This window comes from Procambarus clarkii, chromosome 4, assembly GCF_040958095.1.
Source record: "Procambarus clarkii isolate CNS0578487 chromosome 4, FALCON_Pclarkii_2.0, whole genome shotgun sequence".
Taxonomy (NCBI): Eukaryota; Metazoa; Arthropoda; class Malacostraca; order Decapoda; family Cambaridae; genus Procambarus; species Procambarus clarkii.
The window spans coordinates 43774497-43797855 of record NC_091153.1 but is presented as its reverse complement, the minus strand read 5'-3'; the positions used below and the strand labels follow the sequence as shown (position 1 = coordinate 43797855).

General features: G+C 47.0%; 2 protein-coding genes across 2 annotated transcripts; both read left to right on the top strand.

The window, feature by feature from the left end:
• Window positions 1-10797: 10797 nt before the first annotated feature.
• On the top strand, window positions 10798-11781 carry LOC138371411 (uncharacterized). Its single transcript, XM_069336222.1, has one exon. It carries the CDS (start codon window positions 10798-10800, stop codon window positions 11779-11781), a length of 984 nt encoding a protein of 327 aa, XP_069192323.1.
• Window positions 11782-13548: 1767 nt separating this feature from the next.
• LOC138371407 (uncharacterized) lies at window positions 13549-22150 on the top strand. The gene is made up of 2 exons (XM_069336214.1): window positions 13549-13656; window positions 21590-22150. Exons 1-2 carry the CDS (start codon window positions 13549-13551, stop codon window positions 22148-22150), a joined length of 669 nt encoding a protein of 222 aa, XP_069192315.1.
• Window positions 22151-23359: the final 1209 nt, after the last annotated feature.

Sequence of the window (23359 nt, the reverse complement as noted above, 5' to 3'; positions counted from 1 at the left end):
TGTTGCTGTTGCTATCATTGTTGCTGTTGCTATCATTGTTGCTGTTGCTATCATTGTTGCTGCTGCTGCTTGCTGCTGCTACCAATAAGCCTCTACAGTCGATGCTCTCTATATTGTGTTGGCATTATTCCCAACATCGGAATATTAAAAATTAAACATTCTTGTCCACCTACTGAAGCTTGCTGGTTAAAGCTGCCACCTCTAGCTTGAGCTTAAACCTGAATGCATCATATATTATTACACATCTCTAGACTATGAGTTTTAATTTAGATTTAGACTTTGAATATCATACACAACATTGTAGATGTGACTGAAATGAATTACAGCCGTACTTGTAGTTTAGAATTAGACTGGTGAAACTTTTATTGGAGGAAACACACAACATGAAAATTTGTCTCCTCAACACTGTCTTGTCTTCAAGTCTTCACAACACTGATGTCTGCACAACACTGATGTCTGCACAACACTGATGTCTGCACAACACTGACGTCTGCACAACACTGAAGTCTGCACAACACTGATGTCTGCACAACACTGAAGTCTGCACAACACTGAAGTCTGCACAACACTGAAGTCTGCACAACACTGAAGTCTGCACAACACTGATGTCTGCACAACACTGATGTCTGCACAACACTGACGTCTGCACAACACTGAAGTCTGCACAACACTGATGTCTGCACAACACTGAAGTCTGCACAACACTGATGTCTGCACAACACTGATGTCTGCACAACACTGACGTCTGCACAACACTGAAGTCTGCACAACACTGAAGTCTGCACAACACTGATGTCTGCACAACACTGATGTCTGCACAACACTGAAGTCTTCACAACACTGATGTCTTCACAACACTGAAGCTTGACAAAATAAAATGCCAACAAGCCCAATACATTTGGGACAACTACAACACAAAGGATCATTATACAACAGCTACAATACTGTAGTGGTTTCGAAAATAGGAAAACAATCAAATATTAACCAAATTAACAAAAATAGTTGAACAAATTAGACAAAAATAGAAAATACAATAGAACTAAGAAAATCCATAACACTTAAGATACAAAATACAACAGATATTATACAACAAAGTATTATATTAAATACAACAAAGATACTATGGAGCATGCAGTAGTTGCAACAGCAACAACAGTAGCAGGTCTATTTGTATGTTAATCAGATGGTAGTCATTACAGCGAACGATGCTTTCCGGATTTCCAGGGGAGGATGTTCGCTATCACAAATCAATATCCACTAAATTATGTAAATTATGCCGAAAATTTATGGAAATTTATGGATATCCCGGCCACATGTGATTAGAATTCCGATATTATTATTTTTATCAAATATTCACGATTTTGTTTGAGTTATCTATATATATTGCTGACGTTTGGCCTTTGTTTGGTTAGATTTCACAATTTATTTCAAAAAATAAATTGTTTTTGAAAGCCATTTTTTGTTTTAAGATAACAGGAATGTTAATGGTAATTTTAGATCCTATTTTGATCTTAAACGTCAAGAAATGGGGGAAGCAATAAAAACTACTAATAGGGAGAAAATTGTATCGAAGGAAAATTGGGAAATTTTATATATATATATATATATATATATATATATATATATATATATATATATATATATATATATATATATATATATATTATTGCAATTAGTGTCTATGCTTTTATCAATATTAGTGATAATATGATTATTTGTAACTGTATCATTGAAAATACATGTTAAGTAAGAGTAAGTTAACAGCGTTTGTGGGTATTGAGCTCCGACTCCTGGGCCTCGCCTCTTGAACTCCAGCTCCTGGTTCCCTCCTCGATAACTTTTTCATACCCACCTCCAATTGTTCTATCCATAATCCATATCCACAATCCATACCCGCACCCTACTTATCCCATATATGTAATCCACATATTCAATACCCACATTCCACATATTCCATACCCACACTTCACATACTCCAGAGGTGTTTTATATTAGTAGTAGAGCTGTTCAGTTCATTATTAGCAGATTCAATATGGTGAGGTCACTATGTGGTCAGGTCGCTATGTGGTCAGGTCACTATGTGGTCAGGTCGCTATGTGGTCAGGTCGCTATGTGGTCAGGTCACTATGTGGTCAGGTCACTATGTGGTCAGGTCGCTATGTGGTCAGGTCACTATGTGGTCAGGTCGCTATGTGGTCAGGTCGCTATGTGGTCAGGTCACTATGTGGTCAGGTCGCTATGTGGTCAGGTCGCTATGTGGTCAGGTCGCTATGTGGTCAGGTCACTATGTGGTCAGGTCGCTATGTGGTCAGGTCACTATGTGGTCAGGTCGCTATGTGGTAAGGTCGCTATGTGGTCAGGTCACTATGTGGTCAGGTCACTATGTGGTCAGGTCACTATGTGGTCAGGTCGCTATGTGGTCAGGTCGCTATGTGGTCAGGTCACTATGTGGTCAGGTCGCTATGTGGTCAGGTCACTATGTGGTCAGGTCGCTATGTGGTCAGGTCGCTATGTGGTCAGGTCACTATGTGGTCAGGTCGCTATGTGGTCAGGTCACTATGTGGTCAGGTCACTATGTGGTCAGGTCGCTATGTGGTCAGGTCGCTATGTGGTCAGGTCACTATGTGGTCAGGTCGCTATGTGGTCAGGTCGCTATGTGGTCAGGTCACTATGTGGTCAGGTCGCTATGTGGTCAGGTCACTATGTGGTCAGGTCGCTATGTGGTCAGGTCGCTATGTGGTCAGGTCACTATGTGGTCAGGTCAAACTATGGTCAGGTCAAACTATGGTCAGAGCAAACTATGGTCAGAGCAAACTACGGTCAGGTCAAACTATGGTCAGGTCAAACTATGGTCAGAGCAAACTACGGTCAGGTCAAACTATGGTCAGGTCAAACTATGGTCAGAGCAAACTACGGTCAGGTCAAACTATGGTCAGGTCAAACTATGGTCAGAGCAAACTACGGTCAGGTCAAACTATGGTCAGGTCAAACTATGGTCAGAGCAAACTACGGTCAGGTCAAACTATGGTCAGGTCAAACTATGGTCAGAGCAAACTACGGTCAGGTCAAACTATGGTCAGGTCAAACTATGGTCAGAGCAAACTATGGTCAGAGCAAACTATGGTCAGAGCAAACTACGGTCAGGTCAAACTACGGTCAGGTCAAACTATGGTCAGGTTAGAGCAGACACTTACTTAATCTCAAACCAGTAAGTTAGTTTCCTTCCGGTTTCTTGAGAAATAATTTCATTTTGATAAAAGTGGCATTGACTGACCAACGGTAGAGGGGGCGGCTGATTCAGCCTTCACGCTTTGAAATAAAAGGCTGAGGAAGCCAATGAATAGAACAATCGACAGACCATCTGAGCAAGAGTCAAACTGAACTACAAGACTTTATCTTGAACAGAACTCTGTCCACTGGACATAAAGTCCAAGGTTGGACTTTCCAAGGTTGGTCCAAGACCTTGGACTTTATGCCTGGGGTCATCACCACAGCTGAGGTGGAAAGTCTAGACTTGATGAGTGAGGGAGAAGTTGCCACGTGTGTGCTTTGGCACTGAGATATATGTTAAATAATGTAGTGATGTATGCAGGTTACGCGTTCCCCTTTCCCCTTTGAGTGATGCAGTTAATCCTTTGATTATGTAAATGGATATAGGGGGGTTAACATAAGTTGATTAACCAGTGTGATTGCTGTGATTAATCTCAGCTGATCAAGGTGGGATCAGTGAGATGGGTTTAAGTGCTGACATATGCTGAATGGTCACAATAGTTTGGGGGTAACTCTTGACTGGTTTAACCAGACCAGTGGGGAAAATTGGTCAACTGAGACTAATCACCCTGTACAGTGGAATGAGGATTGGGGGGGGGGGGTTGGATTAACTTATCGACTGGTTGATTGTGGGTGTTAAAATTAAGTTTTGCTTTATTCTGTGGAAGCAGGATTGGTTATGGACACTAATTAGTGAAATATATTAAAATTGAATGCGTGAAAGTTTACAGCATGTGATAACTCTACTTTGTATGTGATAACTCTACTTTGTTCCTAGTGACTTAATTTGAGGAAGGATGACGTTTACTCTGTGAATGGAATAAGTTGTAAGTAAGAATTTTAGAGTTGAGTAACAGGTGGATGTACTCATCTATTTGTGCTTGCGGGGCTGAGCTCTGGCTCCTTGGTCCCGCCTCTCAACTGTCACTCAACTAATGTACAGGTGCCTGAGCCTACTGGGCTCTATCATATCTACACTTGAAACTGTGTATGGAGTCAGCCTTCACCACATCACTGCCTAATGCATTCCATTTGTCAACCACTCTGACACTAAAAAAGTTCTTTCTAATATCTCTGTGGCTCATTTGGGAACTCAGTTTCCACCTGTGTCCCCTTGTGTTAAATAGCCTGTCTTTATCTACCCTATCGATTCGTTTGATAATCTCGTATGTGGTGATCATGTCCCTCCTAACTCACCTGTCTTCCAGCGACGTGAGGTTTAACTTCCGTTGGTGTATGTGGCTGTGTATGATTTTTGTTCGGGTGTGTGTTGTTGGTGGCGGTGGGTGTTTGTGTGTTTGGAGTAGGATGTGGTTGTTGTTGGAACAGGTGTACTTAGAGCAGGTGTGGTTAGGGCAGGTGTGGTTGGAGCAGGTGTGGTTAGGGCAGGTGTGGTTAGGGCAGGTGTGGTTGGAGCTGGTGTGGTTGGAGCAGGTGTGGTTGGAGCAGGTGTGGTTGAGGCAGGTGTGGCCACCGTTGTGTGTATACTCCACCTCCTCCACCCACAGTAAAGTAATAATGTTATTTGGGATTGTTGAATGAACATAGTTTCTCTAGTGGACTAAGGTCATTCGAACTCTTTAATATTTCGGATAAAGTACCGTAAATTATTAAGGTAAATAAAGATTTGTGTCATACTGGGATGTGAAGTTAAAGTTAATATAGCTATGTCAGGAGCCTCAGAGTTGAGGACTGTTTGATCATCCAGGTTGTTATAGTTTATATTTAACTCTGATACTAGAGTGGGCGTCTTTAGGATGGAGAAGTTCTGGGGTATTCATATGTAAACTCAAACAACATTTGGTTCAACTTCCCATCTTCTCCCAAGCCAACCCATTGTCCCCCATTAGAGTGGTGGCAGCGGTGGGATGCACTATACACACCTTCTCACACAATGGTTTTTATTCGTAAATTCCATAAATACCACTTACTACATACCCATACTCAACTCCCTTCGTAACGGCCTACCACCTCTTGGGAGGCTTAATCTTCATCAATCAATCACTGTAACTCCGTACCAGTGTTCCGCTTGTAAGATCTGACGCCAGATTCTAATACATCCTCAATTTCACATTTCAAACTTAAATTAATAATTCATTTTACATTTACCTCGAATCCCCCGTTATATTAGTTAATTACACAGGGGGAGGATGATTTAGTATTGGCGGTAATTAAATGCTCACCTGAAGAAGGTGCAAATTAGACAGTTACTCAATGACAGTAACTCAATGACAGAAAGGATATTATTTGCAATTCAATTAAATGAAGAGTAATTATAAACTTTCAATAATTTATTGAACACAGAGGGTGCATTCAATAGATTAAATACATTCTAATTGACAATTCATAATCTCATTAATGACAATCAGTGGATGTTACGTGTTTTAAAAGGAGTTTAAATATATATATATATATATATATATATATATATATATATATATATATATATATATATATATATATATATATATATATATATATATATATATATATAACATTAAAGTGTTCACAAATTTATTACTGTCAGTAGCCGCTGAAAAAAAGAAAATTTGAAATTATATAAAATATATTTAAAAACAAAAATTATACGCTCGCGTTCAATAAAAAAAAAAAATTCTTTGTATTTTTAAGTTAGTTAATGGATGAGTTGGAGACCAGTTATCAGGCGCTGAGTGGCGGTCAATTGCTCGAGCCGAAGATCAAGTTTTAAGCCATTTTTGATAGTGGCCGCCCAGGAGCAGTGATTACCGGCGGTGGTGAGTTAGTGCAACGCCTGCCTCTCTGTCCTCTCCCTGAGGGGCCCCTGCCTTCACTCTCATGCAGGTCGGCGTTCAATCCCCGACCGTCCAAATGATTGGGCACCATTCCTCCCTTCCGTCCCATCCCAAATCCTTATCCTGACCCCCCTTCCTATATAGTCGTAATGGCTTGGCGCTTTCTCCTGATATTTCCCTTCCCTTCAGTCGCCACTCCTGGTAAGGTACTGTAATTATCAGGAGAAAGCGCTAAGCCAGTGTGACTATGTATCCCATAAAAGGGGACATTATACGACCTGCCATAGAAGAACGGAGCGGAGGAACCATGCCTAAATGAACCATAGGGAATCGAACTCCGACCTACAAGAAGCGGACAGACCCCCAAAACATTAACGAATGCAATGCAAAGTTGCAAATAAAATCAGACTACCATTGAGATACAATACAATGGAAATTGCAAATCACGTTAATTTTAACCTAAATAAAACCAATAGACGAATTACATATATATATATATATATATATATATATATATATATATATATATATATATATATATATATATATATATATATATATATATATAATATTGTTAACATATAAAACTCTAGCAGCACCGAAGCTTGTAGTGAAGGGCGTCTATAATGTGTACTTACTATACATGTACACATTTCTAGAACATTTATATAAGTAACTTTTATCCCCGGTACCGACATCCCATCAACCATAGGGAAGCTGGATCTCTGATAGTACTGGTTAAGCAAGAATGATGCTCTCTTAAGCTCACTTTCTACGGTCGAGCGCCAATTGAGCTTTTGAGAGCCTAACGTCAAGAAACTGTCGGGCTAAAGTGCCCTTATCCTAACCTACCAGAGGACCCAGAACAGAAAACGGGACGGTAAGTTAATTTCGCGAGCCGCTATCATTTTCTAGTACGACAGTTTTTAGCCGTAGGTAACACATACGTCAAAATGCGACGTTCTATTAGGAGTACGGGTTGCTAGGTGGATACTTCACTATCCAGGTCTCTTCCCTGGCCTCCACTACTCCACTGACCTCTCCTCTGCCCTGGCCTCCACTACTCCACTGACCTCTCCTCTACCCTGGCCTCCACTACTCCACTGACCTCTCCTCTGCCCTGGCCTCCACTACTCCACTGACCTCTCCTCTGCCCTGGCCTCCACTACTCCACTGACCTCTCCTCTGCCCTGGCCTCCACTACTCCACTGACCTCTCCTCTGCCCTGGCCTCCACTACTCCACTGACCTCTCCTCTACCCTGGCCTCCACTACTCCACTGATCTCTCCTCTACCCTGGCCTCCACTACTCCACTGACCTCTCCTCTGCCCTGGCCTCCACTACTCCACTGACCTCTCCTCTACCCTGGCCTCCACTACTCCACTGACCTCTCCTCTACCCTGGCCTCCACTACTCCACTGACCTCTCCTCTACCCTGGCCTCCACTACTCCACTGACCTCTCCTCTACCCTGGCCTCCACTACTCCACTGACCTCTCCTCTACCCTGGCCTCCACTACTCCACTGACCTCTCCTCTACCCTGGCCTCCACTACTCCACTGACCTCTCCTCTACCCTGGCCTCCACTACACTGATCTCTCCTCTACCCTGGCCTCCACTACTCCACTGACCTCTCCTCTGCCCTGGCCTCCACTACTCCACTGACCTCTTCTCTACCCTGGCCTCCACTACTCCACTGACCTCTCCTCTACCCTGGCCTCCACTACTCCACTGACCTCTCCTCTACCCTGGCCTCCACTACTCCACTGACCTCTCCTCTACCCTGGCCTCCACTACTCCACTGACCTCTCCTCTACCCTGGCCTCCACTACTCCACTGACCTCTCCTCTACCCTGGCCTCCACTACTCCACTGACCTCTCCTCTACCCTGGCCTCCACTACTCCACTGACCTCTCCTCTACCCTGGCCTCTTACATTCAACCTTTGCTCCTTTCTGCTCCTCATGCACCAACTAAGAATCATCCCTCTTAAGGTGAGTTGGTTTAAGAAATGTTTGGGGAGGGAAGGCAGTGTGTGGAGGGAAGGGAAGGCAGTGTGTGGAGGGAAGGCAGTGTGTGGAGGGAAGGGAAGGCAGTGTGTGGAGGGGAGGGAAGGCAGTGTGTGGAGGGAAGGGAAGGCAGTGTGTGGAGGGGAGGGAAGGCAGTGTGTGGAGGGAAGGTAGTGTGTGGAGGGAAGGGAAGGCAGTGTGTGGAGGGAAGGGAAGGCAGTGTGTGGAGGGAAGGGAAGGCAGTGTGTGGAGGGAAGGCAGTGTGTGGAGGGAAGGTAGTGTGTGGAGGGAAGGGAAGGCAGTGTGTGGAGGGAAGGTAGTGTGTGGAGGGAAGGGAAGGCAGTGTGTGGAGGGAAGGGAAGGCAGTGTGTGGAGGGAAGGCAGTGTGTGGAGGGAAGGTAGTGTGTGGAGGGAAGGGAAGGCAGTGTGTGGAGGGAAGGGAAGGCAGTGTGTGGAGGGAAGGGAAGGCAGTGTGTGGAGGGAAGGCAGTGTGTGGAGGGAAGGTAGTGTGTGGAGGGAAGGGAAGGCAGTGTGTGGAGGGAAGGGAAGGCAGTGTGTGGAGGGAAGGGAAGGCAGTGTGTGGAGGGAAGGCAGTGTGTGGAGGGAAGGCAGTGTGTGGAGGGAAGGGAAGGCAGTGTGTGGAGGGAAGGGAAGGTAGTGTGTGGAGGGAAGGGAAGGCAGTGTGTGGAGGGAAGGGAAGGCAGTGTGTGGAGGGAAGGGAAGGCAGTGTGTGGAGGGAAGGGAAGGCAGTGTGTGGAGGGAAGGGAAGGCAGTGTGTGGAGGGAAGGGAAGGCAGTGTGTGGAGGGAAGGGAAGGTAGTGTGTGGAGGGAAGGGAAGGTAGTGTGTGGAGGGAAGGGAAGGCAGTGTGTGGAGGGAAGGGAAGGTAGTGTGTGGAGGGAAGGGAAGGTAGTGTGTGGAGGGAAGGGAAGGTAGTGTGTGGAGGGAAGGGAAGGCAGTGTGTGGAGGGAAGGGAAGGCAGTGTGTGGAGGGAAGGGAAGGCAGTGTGTGGAGGGAAGGGAAGGCAGTGTGTGGAGGGAAGGGAAGGTAGTGTGTGGAGGGAAGGGAAGGCAGTGTGTGGAGGGAAGGGAAGGTAGTGTGTGGAGGGAAGGGAAGGTAGTGTGTGGAGGGAAGGGAAGGCAGTGTGTGGAGGGAAGGTAGTGTGTGGAGGGAAGGGAAGGCAGTGTGTGGAGGGAAGGGAAGGCAGTGTGTGGAGGGAAGGGAAGGTAGTGTGTGGAGGGAAGGGAAGGCAGTGTGTGGAGGGAAGGGAAGGCAGTGTGTGGAGGGAAGGGAAGGCAGTGTGTGGAGGGAAGGGAAGGCAGTGTGTGGAGGGAAGGGAAGGCAGTGTGTGGAGGGAAGGGAAGGCAGTGTGTGGAGGGAAGGGAAGGTAGTGTGTGGAGGGAAGGGAAGGTAGTGTGTGGAGGGAAGGGAAGGCAGTGTGTGGAGGGAAGGGAAGGCAGTGTGTGGAGGGAAGGGAAGGTAGTGTGTGGAGGGAAGGGAAGGTAGTGTGTGGAGGGAAGGCAGTGTGTGGAGGGAAGGGAAGGTAGTGTGAGGAGGGAAGGGAAGGCAGTGTGTGGAGGGAAGGGAAGGCAGTGTGTGGAGGGAAGGGAAGGTAGTGTGTGGAGGGAAGGGAAGGTAGTGTGTGGAGGGAAGGCAGTGTGTGGAGGGAAGGGAAGGTAGTGTGTGGAGAGAAGGGAAGGCAGTGTGTGGAGGGAAGGGAAGGTAGTGTGTGGAGGGAAGGCAGTGTGTGGAGGGAAGGGAAGGTAGTGTGTGGAGGGAAGGGAAGGCAGTGTGTGGAGGGAAGGGAAGGCAGTGTGTGGAGGGAAGGGAAGGCAGTGTGTGGAGGGAAGGGAAGGCAGTGTGTGGAGGGAAGGGAAGGCAGTGTGTGGAGGGAAGGGAAGGCAGTGTGTGGAGGGAAGGGAAGGTAGTGTGTGGAGGGAAGGCAGTGTGTGGAGGGAAGGGAAGGTAGTGTGTGGAGGGAAGGCAGTGTGTGGAGGGAAGGGAAGGTAGTGTGTGGAGGGAAGGGAAGGCAGTGTGTGGAGGGAAGGGAAGGCAGTGTGTGGAGGGAAGGGAAGGCAGTGTGTGGAGGGAAGGGAAGGTAGTGTGTGGAGGGAAGGGAAGGCAGTGTGTGGAGGGAAGGGAAGGCAGTGTGTGGAGGGAAGGGAAGGCAGTGTGTGGAGGGAAGGGAAGGCAGTGTGTGGAGGGAAGGGAAGGCAGTGTGTGGAGGGAAGGGAAGGCAGTGTGTGGAGGGAAGGGAAGGCAGTGTGTGGAGGGAAGGGAAGGCAGTGTGTGGAGGGAAGGGAAGGCAGTGTGTGGAGGGAAGGGAAGGCAGTGTGTGGAGGGAAGGGAAGGCAGTGTGTGGAGGGAAGGGAAGGCAGTGTGTGGAGGGAAGGGAAGGCAGTGTGTGGAGGGAAGGGAAGGCAGTGTGTGGAGGGAAGGGAAGGCAGTGTGTGGAGGGAAGGGAAGGCAGTACGTGAAGGGGATCGCTCGCATGATCCATCACAGCTGACTGTAGGTAAACCTTAAGAACAAGGCAGCGAGTGTTGCCCTGTTTGACCAGGAGAGACCACCCCCTCCATCCTTCCCTCCCTCCCTCCATCCTTCCCTCCCTTTCCCTCCATCCCCTCATCCATCCCTCTCTCCCTCCCTCCGTTTCTCCGATTCCTATTTTGCCTCATTTCCTTCTATGCCTTTTCTTGCTTGCTATCTTTCGTCCCTGGAGGTCATTTCTTGCCTCAGTATAGCAACATGGCAACACTGACAGTGTCTCAGTATAGCAACATGGCAACACTGACAGTGTCTCGGTATAGCGACATGGCAACACTGACAGTGTCTCGGTATAGCAACATGGCAACACTGACAGTGTCTCGGTATAGCAACATGGCAACACTGACAGTGTCTCGGTATAGCAAAATGGCAACACTGACAGTGTCTCGGTATAGCAACATGGCAACACTGACAGTGTCTCGGAATAGCAACATGGCACCAATCACAGTGCCCCGGTATAGCGACATGGCAGCAATCACAGTGCCCCGGTATAGCAACATGGCAGCAATCACAGTGCCCCGGTATAGCAACATGGCACCAATAACAGTGCCTCGGTATAGCAACAATGCACCAATCACAGTGCCCCGGTATAGTGACATGGCAGCAATCACAGTGCCCCGGTATAGCAACACGGCAGCAATCACAGTGCCTCGGTATAGCATCATGGCACCAATCACAGTGCCTCGGTATAGCAACATGGCACCAATCACAGTGCCCCGGTATAGCGACATGGCAGCAATCACAGTGCCCCGGTATAGCAACACGGCAGCAATCACAGTGCCCCGGTATAGCAACATGGCACCAATCACAGTGCCTCGGTATAGCAACATGGCACCAATCACAGTGCCTCGGTATAGCAACAATGCACCAATCACAGTGCCCCGGTATAGCAACATGGCACCAATCACAGTGCCTCGGTATAGCAACAATGCACCAATCACAGTGCCCCGGTATAGCAACAATGCACCAATCACAGTGCCCCGGTATAGCAACATGGCACCAATCACAGTGCCTCGGTATAGCAACAATGCACCAATCACAGTGCCCCGGTATAGCAACATGGCACCAATCACAGTGCCCCGGTATAGCAACAATGCACCAATCACAGTGCCCCGGTATAGCAACATGGCACCAATCACAGTGCCTCGGTATAGCAACAATACACCAATCAGTGTCGAGTTATAAAATCAACACTGAACTTGGGAGAACATTTGCCACAAAATCTCAATTCACAAGAGGGGAAAGGGCTTAATTATCTTAATCTCGGCTCTGTTCCTCTTCCTTTTGCTCTTCTTGGTCCCTCCCCCTCCTCTTCCCTTCCGCCTCCCCCTCCCCCTCCTCTTCCCTTCCGCCTCCCCCTCCTCTTCCCTTCCGCCTCTTCCCTCTCCCCCTCCTCTTCCCTTCCGCCTCCCCCTCCTCTTCCCTTCCGCCTCCCCCTCCCCCTCCTCTTCCCTTCCGCCTCTTCCTCCTCCTCCTCCTCTCCCACCCAGTGTTCCATCCCGTGTATCCTCGTTCCCCAGACAAGATTTCCAGTTAAATTTTTACAAGCGTCCATTTTTGACGGCGGTATGTGTGTGCCTACTTGTCTCTGGTGTTGGTCTTCTTGTCCGTCTTAAGACGTGTTTGACCATCTTTTTCTTTGTGTGCAAGTTATTTTTGCTCTCGTAGCCAAACACAGCGCGCCACCGGGATGCGACCCGCCGTTCCCACATATTATATATACTTTACACCAGCCAAAAAGCAACTTCGGTCATCGTGATAGGAGAAGCAATAGTTTTCGCTGCGAACTTTTAGAGTTTGAGATGAAGGAAGGAATTATTTTTTTTTGTGCTGTGTCGTATTTGTGTATGTGATAGTGGAATTAATTGATGTGTATTATAGAGGGAAATATCAGGAGAAAGCGCCAAGGCATTACGATTATATATATATATAGGACTTGGAAGGGATCAGGATAAGGATTTGGGATGGGACGGAGGGGGGGGGGGAATGGTATTATAGAGATGATTAATTATTCAAACAAGAACATGAGTTGCGAAAATTAATATATATATATATATATATATATATATATATATATATATATATATATATATATATATATATATATATAATATATATATATATATAATATATATATATATAATATATATATATATATATAATATATATATATATATATATATATATATATATATATATATATAATATATATATATATAATATATATATATATAATATATATATATATATATAATATATATATATATATATATATAATATATATATATATAATATATATATATATAATATATATATATATATAATATATATATATATATATATATATATATATATATATATATATATATATATATATAATATATATATATATATATATACACACACGAGAACATTTCATGTTTCCACTTCTCTGTCATGCGACACTCTTCTTATACTCTTAATAAGATGTAAATAAACTTCTCCTGATATTAAATAAATACTGAACTTGTCTAATTTGCATATTCCGGTTTTTCCAGCATTATATAATTCTGCAATTGCCTCTTTATTATTTTTCTTCTCTCTCGAGCCTTAATAATATTCTATATTAGTATATTCACTAATTTGAATGATTTTCTTCCATGTTTATTCAATATTTTTGTGTTGTCTTAGGCAGAAGCGAACCAATATTAAACAGACAAAAAGTAGACGTTCGTCTCGGATGAAGATGTAATATTTTGTTTGTGAACTTGTTGGATATAATAAATGGCTCGTTTGTTAGTAGTGACGTGATTTGGTGAGCGAGTCTTTATTGTGAGTATAAACAGAGAGGAGGAGGGACGAGGCACTCGCTCGAGTCTATCACTCGTTACACACACAAAGTTCATACTTGATTTCAATTAAGTCATGTGGGCTTTGGGCTGCGAGTCGGGGCGTCGAGTGTAAAAAAGTGCGATGTTATATTTTCTTCCTCAGAGGCTAGTCATCAGGATTATATTTATTGAGGTAACAAAGTCGGAACACGGAGACTTGGAGGAGAAGGAGAAGGAAGAGGAAGATGCGGTGAAGCGGGGTTGAGTTACGCAAGAGGCATTCCTCTACGGTACACTTTGAAACACCTACAGCAGGCTTCTCAACTCATATTGTTAGTATAAATCGATAACATGTAAGTCTTATCAACACTGCAAGATTATCGACTCAGTGTTAATAATAAAACAATAATATGTAAGTTTTCGAAGGCAGCGAGACCCAGGACAAGGTGGAAACAAAATGAATCAGGAAAATCAATGCTTAAGATGAAACTCCCCCTCAGTTCCACTCGGGTTGTTTTGGCTGGCGTATAAGGAACACAATATCTTATATTCTTCCACTGAATGCTTCCACGACAGTGAGCGTGCTTTGTGAAGTATTATCCTGAAATAATATTGACCGAGGTGCAAGCACGTAGGGTCTTGCCTAATACGGCTGCTAGAGGACCCTTGAGAGAGATTTCAACGTTCTTCAGGTAGCGATCCCGCAAACAAGAATACTGGAGCCCCTCACAGAAAACAGGACACCGTAAACAGTTAACTGTGTAATGTTTCCTTTGTTCTCTCTCTGGTCCGAAAGGAAAGGAAAGGAATTATCAGGAGAAAGCGTCAAGCCATTACGACTATATAGCACTGGAAGGGTTCAGGATAAGGATTTGGGATGGGACAGAGGGAAAGGAATGATGCCCAAATACTTGGACGGTCGGGGATTGAACGCTGACCTGCATGAAGCGAGACCGTCGCTCTACCGTCCAGCCCAAGTAGTTAGGCATCTCTGGTCTGAGGTAGACAATATTTTGGTTGCTTTTAAAACACGTACCTGGTAGCCACCTTGAGAAACCATATCACTAGAATTTAGAAACCTAAATAATCCCCTTTAGAAATCCAATATTCTTTAAAAACCTAATATAATAACCCTCATAAACATGAGCATTAGTCTTGAGAAATATAAAAAATAGCATTTAGAAAACTCATCAGTACCTTTTAAAAAGATAAGTAATAGCCCTGAGAAATGTAACCTTTAGTGGATTCCATGTACCTTAAGAGACTCAAGATGTGTGCCACAAAAAAGGCTCAAGGATCAAACAAAAGGGTTCAAAAATTAAACAGTGTGATTAAGATCAAACAGCAAGATCAAGGATCAAACAGTAAGATCAATGATCAAACTGTGGATTAAGATCAAGAAGTAGTATTAAGGTCAAACAGTGAATTCAAAATCAAACAATAGGATCAATGATCAGAAGTGGGATCAAGGATCAAACAGTGGGATTAAAGGAAAACAGTTTAATCACTAGTCAGATAGATCAGTCAACAGTCAAACAGTGGAGGGAGGGAATTATCAGGGGAAAGAGCCAAGCCATTACGACTATATAGCACTTGGAAGGGGTCAGGATAAGGATTTGGGATGGGACGGGGGGAAAGGAATGGTGCCCAACCACTTGGTGGACGGTCGGGGATTGAACGCCGACGTTCATGAAGCGAGACCGTCGCTCTAGTAGAATGAGCGATGGTTAGTCCATCTCCACTCGTCCATTCCTTCGTCCATCGGATGCGGAGAGGAGCATGACTTCAATATATCAGGTCGAAGGCCGAGGTCGAGACCAATCTGGGTCCGGAAGGTTCATCCACACACAGTACACATGTGGGTGGGTGCTACTGTAGAGGAGGAGGTTGCCCTAGCTTTGCGCACGGCACGTTTCCTCTGAGCCTCTGCAGTCCGTCTATTTTCTGCCACTGAGGTGACTTTGCTTTTCCAAGTTGGACGGTCCTGAGCAAGCGACTCCCGAAGTATTGGTGTTGACGGACAGGTCTCTGAGGGTCACCTTGAGGTAGACCTTGAATCGTTTCTTCTGCCGCCCAACAGAACCCGTGTCATGGCATAATTCTCCATACAGCAGCTGTTTAAGCAATCGGTCGTTAGGCATTCTGACAACGTGGCCTGCCCATCCGGCCTGAGGGATGGGTAGCGTCACTTCCCGGCGTCTACCAGCGTCTACCTATTCCCGGCGTCTACCAGCGTCTACCTATTCCGGGCGTCTACCAGCGTCCAGCGTCTAACTATTCCCGGCGTCTACCAGCGTCTACCTATTCCCGGCGTCTACCAGCGTTTACCTATTCCCGGCGTCTACCAGCGTCTACCTGTTCCCGGCGTCTACCAGCGTCTACCTGTTCCCGGCGTCTACCAGCGTCTAACTATTCCCGGCGTCTACCAGCGTCCAGCGTCTAACTATTCCCGGCGTCTACCAGCGTTTACCTATTCCCGGCGTCTACCAGCGTCTACCTGTTCCCGGCGTCTACCAGCGTCTACCTATTCCCGGCGTCTACCAGCTTCTACCTATTCCGGGCGTCTACCAGTCTACACCCTCCTGTAGGAAGGTGTAGACGCTGGGAATACCGGCCCCTTGCAAGACCTCCGTGTCCGGGATTTTGTCTTGCCACCTGATGTAGAGGCGTGGTCAATCACCTGAAGTGATTGAGCTGTTTAATGTGTCTGCTGTAGACAGTCCAGGTCTCCCTGGCGTAGAGAAGGGTGGGGATGGTTTACCAATGCTCGGTAGACCTTCAGAGTGGCCGTAAGACTGAGGCCCCTCCGCTCCCAGATATTCTCCTCAAGCCTCAATGATAACAAGAGACAAACAGCGGGTTTAACAGAATCAAGAGTCAACCTGTTGGTTCAAGAACCAAACAGGGATCAAATAGAAGGATCAAGAGTGAAACAGTAGGATTAAGGCATAAGAAAAAGGAGGATCGATGGTCAACGCAATGTTATCCCTCCCTCAACCTCTTATCAGGGACCTCTGGCCAAATTACCTTACTAAATTATGCTTAAATATCACGATGTGGGCGGCCATGGTGTGGGTTGAAGTGGAGGTGGACGGCCGGAGACCAGTGTGGGTGGAGATGGGTGTCCGGAGACCAGCGGTGTGGGTGGCGGTAGGGAGCCAGAGACTAGCCCGCCCACCACACGAAAAACATATGTAAATACTCACCAAGACTGGCAAACATCGACCAAGGTCAACCCAATCAAGATTAATTACCTGACACAGTGGCTCGTAAGGTGGGAGTCATGCTCCTGTGTGTAGGGGGGAGTTATGCTCCTGTGTATAGGGGGGAGTTATGCTCCTGTGTGTTGGGGGGAGTTATGCTCCTGTGTGTTGGGGGAGTTATGCTCCTGTGTATAGGGGGGAGTTATGCTCCTGTGTATAGGAGGGAGTTATGCTCCTGTGTGTTGGGGGAGTTATGCTCCTGTGTGTTGGGGGGGAGTTATGCTCCTGTGTGTTGGGGGAGAGTTATGCTCCTGTGTGTAGGGGGGGGAGTTATGTTCCTGTGTGTTGGGGGAGTTATGCTCCTGTGTGTTGGGGGGAGTTATGCTCCTGTGTGTTGGGGGGGAGTCATGCTCCTGTGTGTAGGGGGAGTCATGCTCCTGTGTGTTGGGGGAGTTATGCTCCTGTGTGTTGGGGGAGTTATGCTCCTGTGTGTTGGGGGGAGTTATGCTCCTGTGTGTTGGGGGGAGTTATGTTCCTGTGTGTTGGGGGGGAGTTATGCTCCTGTGTGTAGGGGGGGGAGTTATGTTCCTGTGTGTTGGGGGGGAGTCATGCTCCTGTGTGTAGGGGGAGTCATGCTCCTGTGTGTTGGGGGAGTTATGCTCCTGTGTGTTGGGGGGGAGTTATGCTCCTGTGTGTTGGGGGAGTTATGCTCCTGTGTATAGGGGGGAGTTATGCTCCTGTGTGTTGGGGGAGTTATGCTCCTGTGTATAGGGGGGAGTTATGCTCCTGTGTATAGGGGGGAGTTATGCTCCTGTGTGTTGGGGGAGTTATGTTCCTGTGTGTTGGGGGGGAGTCATGCTCCTGTGTGTAGGGGGAGTCATGCTCCTGTGTGTTGGGGGAGTTATGCTCCTGTGTGTTGGGGGGGAGTTATGCTCCTGTGTGTTGGGGGAGTTATGCTCCTGTGTATAGGGGGGAGTTATGCTCCTGTGTGTTGGGGGAGTTATGCTCCTGTGTGTTGGGGGGAGTTATGCTCCTGTGTATAGGGGGAGTTATGCTCCTGTGTATAGGGGGGGAGTTATGCTCCTGTGTGTTGGGGGAGTTATGCTCCTGTGTGTTGGGGGAGTTATGCTCCTGTGTGTTGGGGGGAGTTATGCTCCTGTGTATAGGGGGGAGTTATGCTCCTGTGTGTTGGGGGGAGTTATGCCCCTGTGTGTTGGGGGAGTTATGCTCCTGTGTATAGGGGGGAGTTATGCTCCTGTGTGTTGGGGGTGTTATGCTCCTGTGTGTTGGGGGAGTTATGCTCCTGTGTATAGGGGGGAGTTATGCTCCTGTGTGTTGGGGGAGTTATGCTCCTGTGTGTAGGGGGGAGTTATGCTCCTGTGTATAGGGGGGAGTTATGCTCCTGTGTGTTGGGGGAGTTATGCTCCTGTGTGTTGGGGGGAGTTATGCTCCTGTGTGTTGGGGGGAGTTATGCTCCTGTGTGTTGGGGGGAGTTATGCTCCTGTGTGTTGGGGGGAGTTATGCTTCTGTGTGTAGGGGGGAGTTATGCTCCTGTGTGTTGGGGGAGTTATGCTCCTGTGTGTTGGGGGGAGTTATGCTCATGTGTGTTGGGGGGAGTTATGCTCCTGTGTGTTGGGGGGAGTTATGCTTCTGTGTGTAGGGGGGGAGTTATGCTCCTGTGTGTAGGGGGGGGAGTTATGCTCCTGTGTGTTGGGGGGAGATATGCTCCTGTGTGTTGGGGGGAGTTATGCTCCTGTGTGTTGGGGGAGTTATGCTCCTGTGTGTTGGGGGAGTTATGCTCCTGTGTGTTGGGGGGAGTTATGCTCCTGTGTGTTGGGGGGAGTTATGCTCCTGTGTGTTGGGGGAGTTATGCTCCTGTGCATAGGGGGGAGTTATGCTCCTGTGTGTTGGGGGGAGTTATGCTCCTGTGTATAGGGGGGAGTTATGCTCCTGTGTGTTGGGGGAGTTATGCTCCTGTGTGTTGGGGGGAGTTATGCTCCTGTGTGTTGGGGGAGTTATGCTCCTGTGTGTTGGGGGGAGTTATGCTCCTGTGTGTTGGGGGGGAGTCATGCTCCTGTGTGTTGGGGGAGTTATGCTCCTGTGTGTTAAGAGGTAAGCTTTATACCTGCTGCCTTGTGCTCCCCCCCCCCCCCCCCCCTCTCTCTCTCTCTCTCTCTCTCTCTCTCTCTCTCTCTCTCTCTCTCTCTCTCTCTCTCTCTCTCTCTCTCTCTCTCTCTCTCTCTCTCTCTCTCTCTCTCTCTCTCTGTCTCTCTCTCTTAGTTGTGCTTACGGAAGCTCTTGCCCTAGCCGAGCTCTGGCTCTTTGGTCCCGCCTCTCAACTGTCAATCAACTGGTGTACAGATTCCTGAGCCTACTGGGCTCTGTCATATCTACATTTCAAACTGTGTATGGAGTCAGCCTCCACCACATCACTGCCTAATGCATTCCACCTGTTAACTACTCTGACACTGAAAAAGTTCTTTCTAACGTCCCTGTGGCTCATGTGGGTACTCAGTTTCCACCTGTGTCCCCTTGTTCGCGTCCCACCCAGTACGCGAAAGGTGTGTGTGTGTATTCACCTAGTTGTGCTCACCAAGTTTTGTTTGCGGGGATTAAGCTTTGCTCTTTCGGCCCGCCTCTCAACTGTCAATTAATCAACGGTTACTAACTACTACTATTTTTTCTCACACACACACATACACACACCCCCAGGAAGCAGCCCGTAACAGCTGTCTAACTCCCAGGTACCTATTTACTGCTAGGTAACAGGGGCACCAGGGTAAAAGAAACTCTGCCTATTTGTTTCCGCCTCGGCCGAGAATCGAACCCGGGCCATTAGGACTACGATCACCGAGCGATGTCCACTGAGCAGCGAGGGCTTCTCCCCCCCACCCCCTGTCTGTGTATGTGTGTGTGCGTGCTTGCGTGCGCGTTAATAATACATCCGCCTATCCTTGCTGGTGTTTTGTGTATGCACATCAACACACACATGTACATTTGTGTATCAGAATGCGTACATGTAACAAGTTCATTAATTCAAAAATACACGTAGCTATGTATCGCTTTACTATGCGCTATACTGTAGGCGTATAAGGGCACACGTAGTCGCTAGAATACACAGATGAGTGTGTGTATGTTTGTGTATATCCTTACAATCCTTAATTAACTCTACTTATGCTACCAGTAATACGTTAACCAGTCACACAATACACATTTCAATACATACAAGACAGCCGTCAGGGGGGCCTGACGGCTGAGTAGACAGCGCTCGGAATTCGTAGTCCTAGTGGTCCGGGGATCGATCCCCGGCGGAGACGGAAATGGACAGACTTTCTTTCTCCCTGGTGCACCTGTTCACCTAGCAGTAAATAGATACTTGGGAGTTAGACAGCTGCTACGGCCTGCTTCCTGTGTGTGTGTAAAATAATATTAATAAAAAATCAGTTGATTGGTTGACAGTTGCGAGGCGGGACCAAAGAGCCAGAGCTCAACTCCCACAAGCACAACTAGGTGAGTATACATTTAGAAGTGTATCTTATACATTTGTTCAATTTATATATGTATGACAAATATATCCCCTACTCTGATAAAAATTAGATCGAGCCAAAACAATTAAAAGCAAAATATTAATGTTGATGGTCCACAATTTTTGTATATGTTGAGTGTTGAAGGAGTCCTGTATAAACTGGGCACTAATGGAGCCCGCTGCAGCCCGCTGCGAGACGCTGCACCAGGATTGACAACTAGGGCGCAACTCCATAGTCTCCCGAGACTGAAGGATGCCTACTACTACTATAATGGAGCCCGCTGAGCGCGGCTCAGACCAAACTACTTCAGTCCTGTGAACGCTCGCTCTGGAACACAGGTGTACTGTGGTGGACTTTAATATTCGTATTTGTGAGTATAGGTGGAGGAGAGGAGGAGGAGGGTGTGTAGGGTACTTACCTGTTAGTGATTACGGTTGGGGAGTGAGGTATGGCTCTGTATCCCCGTCAACTGTCCTTTTTTGTACCTGTTGTGTGACACCGTCCAGCCACTTGGACAGGACGGTAGGGCGACGGGCTCGCTTCTTTGCAGGCCTGAGTTCAATTCCCGATCTTTCAAAGTGGCTGGGCACCATTCCTTCCCTCAATTTTATCCAGAATGAGTATCCTCATATTCATTTCAAAGACTCTATAGCCGTATTGGCTTAGTGCTTTCTCCTGATAATTACCTTACCTGTTGCGTTACAATTCAACTATTTAGACGTTCAGATTCTTCCCGGATGGAGGTGGCTTCCTTGACTTCTCCTTCCAGTGCACAGCCTGTTCTGGGTACGAGTGTTTCCTTTCATTTCTGTGCCCCAAAAGTATTTCCAGCTTCTTCATGTGTCCCCTCCTCCTACTTTCTATAAGTTCAAATATGCTGTCTTTGTCCACCTTATCCATTCCCCTTAGTATCTTGTATATTGTGATCATATCCACTATCTTTTGTACATATTCTACAACTCTTGGGTTGTAGGATCTACTTCTATGAGGGTATCCTCATAGATAAGACTAGCAGCAGTATTGACGCAAACCTCTATAGTTTTCAATTTTTGGTTTTATGTTTAACAAAGTGCTGACTCCATGCCGGTGCTGCATATTGCAGTATTGGTCTAACGTATGTTGTGAAAATTGCCTTATGTGTGGGGGCCCACTCCCCACAGTGATAATGATACAGCAACTTAGTATATTATTGATGTAAAAAAAAATTAGCATCCAAGATGTAGACGAAGAACAGAAGTGACTCAGCGTGTTCCTGTGACAAGGACCACAAATAAAGCCAGATAAGAGGCAGTAAGTCCAGCAGAGGTGAGAGGCAGAGAGTCCAGCAGAGACGAGAGGCAGAGAGTCCAGCAGAGACGAGAGGCAGTGAGTCCAGCAGAGACGAGAGGCAGTGAGTCCAGCAGAGACGAGAGGCAGAGAGTCCAGCTGAGACGAGAGGCAGAGAGTCCAGCAGAGACGAGAGGCAGAGTCCAGCAGAGACGAGAGGCAGAGAGTCCAGCAGAGACGAGAGGCAGTGAGTCCAGCAGAGACGAGAGGCAGTGAGTCCAGCAGAGACGAGAGGCAGAGAGTCCAGCAGAGACGAGAGGCAGAGAGTCCAGCAGAGACGAGAGGCAGTGAGTCCAGCAGAGACGAGAGGCAGCGAGTCCAGCAGAGACGAGAGGCAGCGAGTCCAGCAGAGACGAGAGGCAGTGAGTCCAGCAGAGACGAGAGGCAGTGGGTCCAGCAGAGACGAGAGGCAGTGGGTCCAGCAGAGACGAGAGGCAGTGGGTCCAGCAGAGACGAGAGGCAGTGGGTCCAGCAGAGACGAGAGGCAGTGGGTCCAGCAGAGACGAGAGGCAGTGAGTCCAGCAGAGACGAGAGGCAGTGGGTCCAGCAGAGACAAGAGGCAGTGGGTCCAGCAGAGACGAGAGGCAGTGGGTCCAGCAGAGACGAGAGGCAGTGGGTCCAGCAGAGACGAGAGGCAGTGGGTCCAGCAGAGACGAGAGGCTGTGAGTCCAGCAGAGACGAGAGGTAGAGAGTCCAGCAGTGAGCACACCACCACATCAACCACCACACCACACTACCACACCATCAACCACCACACCACACCACTACCACACCAGCAACCACAACCACCTCCACCGTCATGAAAGGCAGAACTCAATAAAGAAACAGAAAAGAGAGAGATATGAGTGGACCAACGGAAGGCTGTGAGAGGGGAGAGGAGGGAAAGAAATGGAATGTGGAAGAGGGGAGAGGAGAAAGAAGGGTGAGAGTGGGGAGAGAAGGGGAAGGAGCAAGTGTTACGGTTGCCGTGGCGGCTGACATAACACAGTTGCCACACGCCTGTGATGGATGCTCCTCGCTAATTAAAATTCATCTCCCCGTTTTGTACAGCATCAGTCGCCACACTGATGCTGCAGGCCTGGTCGAGGACCGGGCCGCGGGGACGCTAAGCCCCGAAACCATCACAAGGTACGCAACTGAGGATTTCTTTATTAACACAAACATTTGCCATATCCAGAGTGGCAATTTTAAGAGAGTGGGCCTCTTAGGGCTCTACGGCCTTAGGGCTTAGGGCTCTTAGGGCTCTCACTAGGCCTGCGAAGAGAAGTGTTGCTTAGGTATTCAACAGAGAAGATGAGTTTCAGTCGGAAATACCCTGTTATTCATCGGTTATTGAAATGGTTATACCATTTTGTTATACTCATTAAAATGTGAAACTGTTGAGGAATGAACCACAGGGAAGGATGGAGGGAGGAGGACAAAGCATGAATGTACAATTAAAACAAAAAAAGGATAATTACTAATAGAAAGAACTAAGCCAGTATATACCACTTGAAAGCCCAACCACTTCGACCATCGAGGATCGAACGCCGACCCTGCAAGAACGCTGACCAACAAACTAGTTGAAGGAAAAAACAAGACAAGCAAACACATATTTTGTGTAATTGGTGAAAGTCCAAGTAATCGTTCAATTTCTTTCAATATAAACTTTAAATAGTGAAGCAGATTTTGAAAACAAACTTGTAGAATTTAAGATTTTTTTTTTTTGCCGATATCTTATTGATTTTAAAGTCTGTCATTAAAGCTTATCACTGAGGAATACAACATAGACGAAACTTAGAAATTTGTTAATGACAAATTACCAGAAACCCATCACGTGTCAATTTAATATAGATAATGACGTGTATGTGTCATAACATGACAGGACACGTGATGAAGCATCGAACACAACACGTCA

Excerpts from the sequence above, each read along its gene's own strand:
- LOC138371411 (XM_069336222.1), top strand. The coding sequence starts at position 10,798 with ATGGCAACACTGACAGTGTCTCAGTATAGCAACATGGCAACACTGACA.
- LOC138371407 (XM_069336214.1), top strand. The coding sequence starts at position 13,549 with ATGTTATATTTTCTTCCTCAGAGGCTAGTCATCAGGATTATATTTATT. Across the intron at positions 13,657-21,589 it reads AGAAGGAAGAGGAAGATGCG|AGACGAGAGGCAGAGTCCAG; the intron begins GTGAAGCGGGGT and ends AGAGTCCAGCAG.